Source organism: Aquarana catesbeiana, linkage group LG12 (assembly GCF_042186555.1).
Source record: "Aquarana catesbeiana isolate 2022-GZ linkage group LG12, ASM4218655v1, whole genome shotgun sequence".
Classification (NCBI taxonomy): domain Eukaryota; kingdom Metazoa; phylum Chordata; class Amphibia; order Anura; family Ranidae; genus Aquarana; species Aquarana catesbeiana.
Window position 1 is genome coordinate 81,466,954 of NC_133335.1, and position 12,204 is coordinate 81,479,157.

A 12,204-nucleotide genomic window follows, 5' to 3' on the forward strand; every position below is an offset into this window, starting at 1 on the left:
TACCATGGTTTGTAGGGTCTATAACTTTCACACAGACTAAATAGTATACACCGATTTGTTTTTTTCCCCAAAGAAATTTAGCAGAGTAAAATTTGACCTAAATTTATGATAAAAGAATTTTTCTTTGCAAAGTTTTATAACATAAACTTAAAAACATTTTTATACACTCTACTTGTAAACAATATGTATAGTAGGTATAAATCATTTAAATACCTACAAAAGTAACTAAGGAAATGATATATATCTTTAATTTAGGTTTACGTGAACCCAATGTTTAATATTTGAAATTTCATGATATTTACCTATATAAACCCTACTGTAAAACAATGAGCTTACTTTATAGATCCTTGTAAACTTACTTTATGTATCTTTATAACATTGTATACTCAATAAACTTCTTTTGACAAGGAAACTTAAAAACATTTTTTTTCAAAATGTTTTTCCTTTATTTTGTAAAAAAATAAAAACCCAGTGGTGATTAAATACCGCCAAAAGATAGCTTTATCTATCTAAAAAAATATTTAAAATAAATTAGTATTGTCAATCAAAGTGTGACAGCACTTAAAACGGAAAAATTGCCTGGACTGGTAGCAATGGCGACCCTAGGGGGGGGGCCAGAGGGGGCCCTGACCCCCCCAACATTATGCTGGGCCCCACCATGTGCCCCCCCAAAAAAAAAAAATTTTTTTTTTTTTTTACAAAAGGGCAATTTCTTTTTGTTTGTATTCATATCAGATGTGCCGCATCTTACTCGGGCCACCGCTGGGGTAACACAGTCTCTATTGCGAGGGAGAGCGTCCCCAGTCAGCTCCTGCGGGTGATTCCTCCCCCCTCCCTCTGCTCGCTGACACTGCATAATGCGAGCGCTCACACAACCACGGCCGCCCGATCTGCTCCTTCCCCTGCATCCTCATTGGCAGGGAGAAGAGCGAGTTGCAGGAAGGACTCCACCAGGATTCTCAGTTACTGAAAAAACAGACTGATTTCTCCCATCCTTAGGACAGGAGAACCAGCCTGTAAATTCCAAGAGATGCCAGACCAGCGCTGTCAATAGCAGGGGCAGGACAGCAAGAGGAGGCTGGAGAACCCCACAGTGGCAGAACACCAGGGCCCGGTGGCAAGACAACCTTTGCAACCCTGATAGTTCTCCCACTGCTTTGGACCCTTATATTTTCTTGGTATGCTGGTGACATATATCTCTTGTTCTCTGTCACCCTGGGGGGGCCCCAATACAGTAGGAAGGGAGCTCACTGCAGAACATGTGAAAGGTCCGTTGTGGGATCATAGTAAAGGGGTAAAGGGCCCCAGGATAGATAAAATATATATAGATATATATCTATATATCTAGATAGATAGATAGATAGATAGATAGATAGATAGATAGATAGATAGATAGATAGATAGATAGATAGATAGATAGATAGATAGATAGATAGATTTGCATTTTATATTGCCCCCCTATTTTTGTCCCTGTCCCCCCATGTGCCCCCCCTAAATATGAAAGCTGGAGACGCCACTGACTGGTAGAGGATGAAACAGTGTGGTCTTCAAATAGTTAAGCAAATATAGCAACCTTTTTTTGTCTTTGGGGAAAAAAGTTTAAATCGTATGAATAAAGCTGACTGTTCTAAGCACCCATGTCGATGGTATATTGTTTGTCCCTACCCAGTGGTGTATTTTGGTTTTGTGCTCCCTTAGGCAACACTAAACCTGGGTGCCCCCCCATTAAAATTTACCACCCCTTCCTCTTTAGGCCCCACCTCTTCCTACTAGAGCTTCACACTCGAGGGGGGGAGGGAGAGAGGGAGAGGGGGGAGAGAGAGGAAGGGGAGAGAGAGGGAGAAGAGCGGGGGGGAGGGCGAGAGAGGAGAAAGATGGGGGGAGAGAGGTGGCAGGAGAGAGAGAGAAGGAGAGAGGGAAAGGAGGAGAAAGAGGGGGAGAGGGAGGGGGAGAAAGAGGGGGGGCAGGATACCTGTTTAATACAGGTATCATATTCCCACTTCCAGGAGCCTCAGCCGCGGTTATTGACATCACCGCACAGGCTCCCTCCTCCTCCCTCCTCCTTCTCCGGCCGCCAGGCCAGTAGGAGAGAGGAGCGGAGCCTTGCGCATGCGCAGTAGGGTTCCCGGCATGAAGCCGTAATGGAGCTTGCAATGGAGGCAAAATGCACCCGACAGCTGATGGAAACATCGATGGACTCCAGGACAGGTAAGTGTCCGATTATTAAATGTCAGCAGCAGTATGTGCAGCTGCTGTCTTTTAATTTTTGCAGTGGTGGGAGGACCTCTGCTTTAATAAAAAACAGGGTTCTTTACCATTCTACCAACATGTGTGCTGTAAATTGCCTCCAGCATTGCTCCTGTTTCTTCTTGCTGGAGGCTGCCATTTTGCTAAAGCCCAGAGCCCCTGAACAGCAGTAAATCATAAAGCAGAACTAAACCCATCGGTTTAATTGTTTAAAAAAACTGTTACATTCCTGGAAGGCCGGAATTGCTATCACCTTTGCTTGTGTCCTCAAACTGTCAAACCATTAAATAGCTGGCGTCATAACTGATCACATGTGCAGCACAATGGCAGTTGCAGATCAAACACAAGCAGCTTCCTTGTCTGTAAAGAATAGGAGGGTTTAAAGCGGAGTTCCGCTTAAAAAAAAAAAAAAAAATCAGCAGCTACAAATACTGCAGCTGCTGACTTTTAATAATCAGACACTTACCTGTCCCAGGGTCCAGCGATACAGGGGATCGAAGCACCGCTCATCTCCCCCTCTGCTCAACAGCACCGGCATTGTAACTGTGGGTGCCCGGCTGTGGCTTCACAGCCGGGCACCCACTGTGCATGCATGAGCCGCGCCACGCGCCGTGACTGGCCGCACAATCATCTGGAACCTGTGACGTGTCCCAGATGATTGCCTAGAGGGAGGAGGGAGAGGTGATCTTCCTATACGGCGCCGAGGATGCGCCAGAAGGAAGTGGGAGCTGGGACCCTCTGAAAAGAGGGTATTCGCTCCCCCCCCAAAAAAATGACATGCCAAATGTGGCATGTCAGGGGGTCACCTTCTCTTAAAGCGGAAGTTCCATTTTTGAGTGGAACTCCGCTTTAACCACTTGAGGTCCGGCTACAGCGCGGACCTCAATTTCCGGGAGGCCGTCATGGGACGTCCTCCTCTGTGCACGCGCACCGCATGCACCCTGCAGGGCGCGGTGTGCGCGCTGTGATCACCGAGTCACGGAGACTCGGATGATCACAGATCCGAGTAAGGGGCCGGTCCCGGCCCCTTACCATGTGATCAGCTGACAGCCAATGACAGCTGATCACATGATGTAAACAAAAGCTCGGTGATCGGATTTGTTTTCTCCTCACGCTGACAGCATGAGGAGAAAAAAAAAGCCGATCACCGGCTTATGTCAAAGGGACATCGGTACTGAAGAGGCACATATGCCTCATCTGTGCCTGCAAGTGCCATCTGTCATTGCCACCTGCCAGTGCCCAGCAGTGTCACCTATCAATGCCCACAAGTGCCACCTATCAATGCCCACAAGTGCCACCTATCAATGCCCACCAGTGGTGCCAATCAGTGCCACCTAGCAGTGCTACCATCAATCAATGCCCAATTAGTGCCCATCACTGCCACCCATCAGTGCCCATCACTGCCACCCATCAGTGCCCATCACTGCCACCTATCGGTGCCCATCACTGCCGCCTCATCAGCATACATCAACAAAGGAGAAAAATTACCTGTTTGCAAAATTTTATAACAAAATATTTAAAAATATAATTTAAAAAAAAAAAAAATTCTGTCTTTTTCAATTTTTTTAACAAAAACTAAAAACCGCAAAGGTGATCAAATACCATCAAAAGAAAGCTCTATTTGTGGGAAAAAAATGATAAAAATTTCATTTGGGCACAGTGTTGTATGACCGCGCAATTGTCATTCAAAGTGCGACAGCGCTAAAAGCTGAAAATTGGTCTGGACAGGAGGGGGGGTTTAAGTGCCCAGTAAGCAAGTGGTTAAGGGTGTCAGCAGATCGGCCTCTACAAACCAAGTAGTGCCTAAAATTGCCTAAAAAAAGGGAGCTACTGAGCATGTGCAGAGCAGGGTGAGAAAGTGTATTACTGGATTTTAAACATAGCTATATACTTGCAAAAGGGGCCAGCCTGAAGTGATCTTGGCAGGACCTAATTTTTTTTACTAAAGTTTCACTTTAAATGTGGAGAAAAATATAAATAAAACTATGTGAAATTAAAAAAATGAAGTTCATACACTGAATACTATCATTACAGGTATTGACTACAAACAGTTACATTATTTTTCAATTAGTTTAATTTAAAAAAAATTATGTTTTTAACCTTGAAATGGATGACTGGACGACCATATGGTCTAATACAAAAAACTCGTCCCAAAACGTTGTTGCTTCGGAAGCAAATTACAAAGTGTTAATGCGCTGGTATCTAGTCCCAGCTAGAATCTCTAAATTTCTACCTGAATCTTCTCCAAGCTGTTTCAGAGGGTGTGGAGACAGGGGCACACACTTACACATCTGGTGGACATGCCCTCTGGTACAGTGCTTCTGGGCAACAGTATTCCGGATGGCATCCACCCTCCACCAAGTTACCCTAGCTCCTAGCCCAACAATAGCCCTCCTTAACTATTTCCCGCAAGATTACAATAGAACACAACTCCGACTCCTCCTTCACTTATTTACTGCAGCCAAGCAGACGATTGCTAAGGCTTGGAAAACGCCCACTCTTAACATAGTCAAAATGAAGAAGAGGATTACCCAGGCAATGATACATAGCAAAATTGAAGCGAAAATTCTTGATAAAGTCCCTCAACATTTTAGAACCTGGCAACCCTGGGTTGAACATTTTTTGCCCGCAGATATTGATGAAAACCTCTTGCTACTTTAGGTGGGTCTTGATACCACCTTGAGACTTTGAAATGGTTCTTGTGCCCGCGTGGACCGACCGGTCTCTTTTTCCCCTCTACTTCTCTTATCCACACCTCCTTTTCTTAGATCCCCCCTTTACTACTACTTTTTCCTCTTTCTTTCTTCTACCCTAACCTACCCTTCACTGTTAAATACTGGTAATGTACTGTGTTACATGTGATAATTTCGGTGGCCTCCCCTCCAGTGTTTTTGGGGAATGGCCAACATTTTATTATAGTAAAATTGGAGACGTAGCTCCCTTTAGCTATTTGTATATCTAGTTACACTAATCCAGAATGTTACTTGATTAAGAATGTACCCGCTGCAATATTACTCAGTTTTCTTTATGCTCATGTTCTTTTACCTTATTGTCATATACACTGTCAACTATCTGTACAGTACTATGTATTGAGCTTTATGTAACAGTTGTATGTGAAATTACCAATAAAAATATTTGAAAAAAAAAAAAAATAATAATGTTTAAGCCATTCCCTGAGTAGGATATCACAGCTGAGTAGCTTATTAATTATTATTTGCATTTTCAGGTCAAATTTAGTTTATTTTGTGTTTTCACAGAATCATCATCACCAAAGGCACCACCCATTATACCCCCTCCTCCTCCTAAACCAGACGATGCTCCAGTTAAAGAGACTAAGAAGGTTCCTGAAGTAAAATCTGCACCTAGACCACAACCCAGCAAACAAATAAGAGATATCATCAAGATGTATCAAAGCCGTCCCCAAGAAGAACCTAAACCCTATGAACCAGTCAGGTATGACACCAAATAAAGCAGAGTTTAAAAAAAAAGAAACTCTGAGATCATTTCAAGCCAATCGCCGGACAAACTGGTAAATACATGTGTGTGAAATGTCTTATATGCCAAAGGATTTATAATTCTGTGCAGCCAGCGGTGAGACTCAGACCCTGCCATGTGGCAAAGCCAGATCCTGGATTTCCTATGTTGTCCCTGCTAACTATACTGCAGTTTAGCAATCCAGCAAAATTTAAAAAACCTTTCCAGCTTGTTAATGGACAATGAAGGAGCAGCAGGATATTAATTAGGTCATCACTCTGCTCTCCTCTCTTGTAAGCTTGTTCATACAAAGCAGCAGAGCCTTGATTGTCTCTTTGTCACCTTCCCCCACTCTAGGTGTAGCTGTGCTACAGGTGTCTGATAGTGAGATCGATTCAGATGTATATAAATTGATTTTTGTTCTTTTCTAATGAACAAATATCTGGATAAATGATGATTTGTAAAATCATCCTCGCATTTATCTTTAAAATAAACCTGGGCAAAGCAACACCTTCACTTTAATGCCCCGTACACACGGTCGGAAATTCCAACAACAAAATCCATGTTTTTTTTCCGACGGATGTTGGCTCAAACTTGTCTTGCGCACGGTCACACAAATGTTGTCGGAAAATCCGAACGTCCAGAACGCGGTGAAGTACAACACGTAGGACAAGCCGAAAAAAATGAAGTTCAATAGCCAGTGCGGCTCTTCTGCTTGATTCCAAGCATGCGTGGAACTTTGTGCGTTGGAATTGTGTACATACGATCTGAATTTACGACAACGGAAATTTTTTTTTTTTGAGACGGAAATTGTTCGATGGAGCCTACACATGGTCGGAATTTCCGACAACAAGCTCCCATCGAACATTTTCCTTCGGAAAATCCGACCGCGTGTACAGAGCATAAGGCCCTCCTTCCCGGTAGCCCATATTTACCTTTGCTCCTCTCCCTGTCGGTGTAAATTGTGAGTTTCTTTTGTTTGAGCATATACTGGCCCGATGACTGTCTTTCCATCAGTGCCATACCTCCAAGACACACTGATTATTTTCTTCTTCGGCTGAACAGAATGGCTGGGGGGGAAAGGTATGTGCTACTCTGAAGGTGGGGGGTGTAAAAAAAATCCTGTTGCTTTGCCTTGCATGGATACATTATAGGCTTGCTTTAAAGATAGGAGGATGCAAGCTAACTGATAGGAATACATAAGACACAAGAAACTGAATCACTAGCGTCTATATCTTGAGAGCAGAGTGTTAGAGAGATTTGGGAATAATCTAAACAGCTATTTAATGCAGGAAAGAATGGCAGACTGGAGGACAGGTGAACAGGAGACAGTATCAGTTAAAGTGGTAGCAAATTGCTGCTGCTGCAAAAAAAGAAACTTTCCCCTGTAAGACAAATGCATAATGTGCTAGTATGCATCGCATACTAGCACATGTTGCGAGACTTACCTTAAAACGAAGCCCCACCCCCAGCGGCGCGTTGTCACCGCTGACAGGGCTTCCATCTTCACCCGGTCTTCCTTCCGTTTTCACGCCCTGCAGCTACATGAGTACAAACAATTGACCACTGCTTTCATCTATAACTGGCCTTTTGCAGCAAGGAGCACATGGAAGAGCAACGCATGCGGAAAAAAAAAAAAAAAAACAGAGAACTTCTTGCTCTACTTACCGACCAGCCTGCAAACAACCACATTTTCCTGTGTAACAGTATGCGTTAAAAACAAGTGTTTGCAAATTTGCAAAGGCCAGCTATAGGCAAGGGCAGTGGCCATTTGTTTGTACTGTTGATTATTGGTGGACACCTTTGCTGCCAGAGTGCTATGTGCTGTGTGTCCAGTGCGTCCCTGTGCCTTTAAGGAGGGGTGGATTCCCTCCAGGCTTACCTGCCTTCTGCCTATCCATTATAATGCATGTGCTTCCACTGTGGGGGCTCTCAAAATTTAGAGTTAGGACTACAGAAAATACCAGGATGCCTTGATGGGGCTCTGTAGCTTTCGCATGTATTCGCAAATGTGTTCAGACTAAACAATTGTTTTTAACACATCCTGTTAGACAGAAAAATTTGGTTGTTTGCAGGCTGGTCGGTAAGTTGAACAGGAAATTCTCTGGTTTTGTTTTTCCGGCTACATGAGTGGCCGAAGCCACGATGAAGTCACTCCCGCACATGCGCATGGGAGCCCTCATTTACGGCACGCACTCTGAAGGTCCAGCACAATAGGCCGGACCTTCAGAGTGCATGCACTGCTGACGTCACCGGCTGCATGCAGTGTGAATATCTCCTAAACAGTGCAAGTTTACGAGATATTCATTGTACCTACAGGTAAGCCTTTTTATAGGCTTTCCTGTAGGTACAAGCCAAAAAACGAAGTTTACTACAACTTTAAGTAAGTAGGGTTTTTGAGGATTAGCAGAAGAGGCTGCTGGGAGAGAGTAATCCGTTTATAAACCTAGACAACAGCCATTGAGATATCTTTGCTTTCTTGGAATTAATGCCATTATGGCTTGTGTGATCCTTTGTTCATTGTACTGTAGGAGAACAGCCCAAACCTTCATAAAGAAGAAAGATCCCAAAGAGGAGGCCCTAGAGAGACTCCGGAATGCTGCTCCCCCTCCAGATGGGGTAAGGCCAATAAGAAACTGGAATATTCAATAAGACAGTTTAAAGAGCAGTTGGGATGTGAAAGTGCATTAATGGCCATACAAGAAACAATATGATTGTTTGATATAACAGCTATTTTGATAAAAGTATCCTCTCTGTCAGAAATTGAGTGCTTTAATCAATACATGAACATTTTCACTGAAATATAACAATCAGCCCTGGTGTAAAATGTGACAAATGTGGGCTTTGGCATACAGCAGGCACAAAGCCATCACTCCTCATGTCGCTGTCAGTCACACATTACTGTGTAAATTAAAACAGGACTTTTATACTTATGCCCTGTACACACGATAGGATTTTCCGACAACAAAATCCATGTTTTTTTCCCGACGGATGTTGGCTCAAACTTGTCTTGCATACACACGGTCTCACAAAGTAGGTGGGAAATTCCATACATCAAGAACGCGGTGACGTACAACAAGTACGATGAGCCGAGAAAAATTAAGTTTAGTAGCCAGTGCTGCTCTTCTGCTTGATTCCGAGCATGCGTGGCATTTTGTGCGTCGGAATTATGTACACACGATCGGAATTTACGACAACGGATTTTGTCGTCGGAATATTTGAGAACCAGCTCTCAAATTTTTCGTGATGGAAATTCTGATGGAAAATGTCCTATGGAGCCTACACACGGTCGGAATTTCCGACAACAAGCACCTATCAAACATTTTCCGTCAGAAAATACGACCGTGTGTGCGGGGCATAACTGTAAAATCCATTTCCAGGAGTCCACTGAGGAGCACAGCCCTATGATAATTAACCAAGGGTTATACTGCTGCCTAAGGAAGAAATGAATGCTGGGCACATAGAAAACGGAAGGCCAGCCCCCTCGAGGCTTTGAGCCTTCTGATCTCACACATTTTAAGTTTTTGATGACAGTCCAAGAGAAAATAATAACATATAGGAGGAGGGAGCTGTGTCCCTCAAAGGACTCTAAGAAAAGGATTGTATGGTGGTAAGTACCAAAATCCTAATTTCTTTATCGCCGATTGAGGGACACAGCTTGATGATAAAAAACCAAACTAGGGATGTCCAAAAGCAGTCCAAAACAGAGGGGCGAGCACATCAAAACAAGCACAGGCGAACCATTCCAGCAAAGAGAAAACAAAGCAAAAGGGAAACCAAGGACATTAAACAGCCATTGAAGAACCTTTCAACCAAATTTAAAAGGTTGAAAGCCCAAGAAGCTCTCATAGCCCTAGTGGAGTGGGCTTTACCATGAAGAGGAGGCACTTCATCTTGCAATTCATAAGCCTGCACAACAACCAAAGTCAAATAGTTTAATTATATAATCTACAACAGGGATCTTCAAACTACGGCCCTCCAGCTGTTGCAGAACTACACATCCCATGAGGCATTGTAAAACTTTACTTTTTTTTTTACTTTTTTCATTATGGGAATTGTAGTTTCTGAACAACTGGAGGGCCATAGTTTGAAGAGCCCTGCTCTACACAAAAGGGACTTTAAGGTCCGGTTCACACCTATGCGAATTGGGTGCAGCTTACACCGCATCCAATTCGCATAACATTTTAAAATCTATTTGTTTGAATGCATCTGGTTCACATATGTGCGTTGCATTCGCACTCCGCATTGCCCAAAAAACGTGTGCGTTTTCTAGGCAGTGCGTTGCGAATTGAAAATAAAACCATAAAATGCCCATCCACAAATGGCACCCTCCACAAGTGGATTAGAAGCAAAATCCAGCAGGAACTACAGAGTATAAAAGAGAAGAGAGGCGCCTCTAAGTGTAGCAATATGGTTACATTTAATGAAGGCACAACATTTAGCAACTCACATGGTTGATGATTAAAAGAGGCACATCTAAGTATGCAGGCATCCGGGGAAAATCTGTCTACATAGACTGTTCTCCGCACTGCCGGCTCTCACTGCTGTCAGTCTGCAATCGTGACCAGGAAGACTACCCTGCAGTAGAGCGATTTGAAAGCGAGGCTTGAAGCACTCATGGAAGGGATGACGTTGATGGTGGTGTGGAAGATGGTCTATGTGGACAGCTTTACCCTGGATGCCTGCATACTTAGATGTGCCTGTTTTAATCATCAACCATGTGAGATGCTAAATGTTGTACCTTCATTAAATGTAACCATATTGCTACACTTAGAGGCACCTCTGTTCTGTTTTATACCCAGTTGTCACATGACGCTACTTGTATATCAAGGCATCACTTGTATATCAAGTCAAAATTTATTTAAAAATTTTGCTTGTCTTGCAAAACGCTCTCAAACCAAGTTACTCTCAAACCAAGGCTTTACTGTATTTGTAACACCAACATTATAAAGATTAAAATTGAAGTGGAAGTCTAAACCAGGGGATCAACATGTGTATTACACTTTCTAACGCCAATCAGGAACTGGGTGTCAGCAGGGCAGAGGACTGGGCATCAGCAGGGCAGAGGACTGGGCGTCAGCAGGGCAGAGAACTGGGCGTCAGCAGGGCAGAGGACTGGGCGTCAGCAGGGCAGAGGACTGGGTGTCAGCAGGGCAGAGGACTGGGCGTCAGCAAGGAGAGACTGTGAGAAATTGGGCTGAATACTGCTCTGCCCAATTTCTCACAGTTAGGACAGTGCTACAGGAAAAACCAGATACCATTTTGATCTTTGTCAGCTAATATCTAAATCTCTAGAGACAGAAGTATAAAAGCTGACAAAGATCAAGATGGTATCTGTTTTTTCCTGTAGCACTGTCCTAACTGTGAGAAATTGGGCAGAGCAGCTTTCAACCCCATTTCTCACAGTCCATTGGCTGCATAAAATAAATACCGGCATTTTCAGAGACTTTTTTTAAATTTTTTTTACCTCCATGTTGCTCTCTGTCTCAGAAGGACCGCACGATCATCCCTGAGGCCGGCCCCCAGCCCCCCCCTCCCCCATCCGAGAACGACAGGCGATATCACCCCTTGGCTGGCCACGCCCCCTCACGAGTCCTGAATGAAGGAGGCGGGCATCAGCTCCTCGGCATTAATCAGAGCCCTGAGCCGCTGAACAGCTCTGCAGCTGGGGAGCCAGAGGAGGGATCTGTCAGTGTGCCGCATGTGATAGTTCCCACCCCGCCTGGCAGTACTCAGTTCATGGTGAGCTCAGCTGTCCGTGACAAAGCAACATTTTTGGGACTCACACCGGGACATTTGTCAGATTTTCGTGAATGTACCGGGCAGTTCGGGAGTGTTGGCAACTATGCAGATGAACTTCCACTGCTCTGGTCCTGATAACTGCAAAGAATCTCCAGAAAATACTGACCTGCCTTAAATAGCAGAGTCCTGTGCTAACTGAAACTAAAGCCGTGTACACACGACCAGACTTTTCAATCTGACTGGTCCGACGGAACAAATCCGTCGGACAATCTGACCGTGTGTGGGCTTCATCGGACCTTCAGCAGACTTTTTCTGTCGAAAATCAGACGGACTTTAGATTTGGAACATGTTTCAAATCTTTCCGACGGACTCGAGTCCGGTCGAAAAATCTTTTCGTTTGTATGCTAGTCCGACGGACAAAAAAGGACACAAAGGCAGCTATTGGCTACTGGCTATGAACTTCCTTATTCTAGTCCCTTCGTACGTCATCACGTTCAAACCAGCGGACTTTCAAACTGACTTTAGTCCGTTCGTGTGTGGGCAAGTCCGGTCGTTCGAAAGTCCGTCGTAACTCCGTCGAAAGTCCGTCGGAAAGACCATTGGACCTTTGATGCCGAAAAATCCGTTTGTGTGTACGCGGCATAAGGCAGGTTGTCACTCCTGACTGCAGGACCAATGCAGAGAGAACACTTTATGAATTGGGAAAAATCTGCGCTCATTGGCTAACTAGATAGACTTCCA

General features: G+C 44.2%; 1 protein-coding gene across 1 annotated transcript in view; it reads left to right on the forward strand.

The window, feature by feature from the left end:
• Positions 1-12,204, forward strand: part of MYO15B (myosin XVB) — a 233,436-nt gene that overhangs the window by 137,576 nt on the left and 83,656 nt on the right. The window contains exons 18-19 of the mRNA XM_073608123.1: positions 5,505-5,700; positions 8,253-8,340. Coding sequence (XP_073464224.1) covers positions 5,505-5,700; positions 8,253-8,340 — 284 coding nt within the window. The remainder of the gene's footprint in view (positions 1-5,504; positions 5,701-8,252; positions 8,341-12,204) is intronic.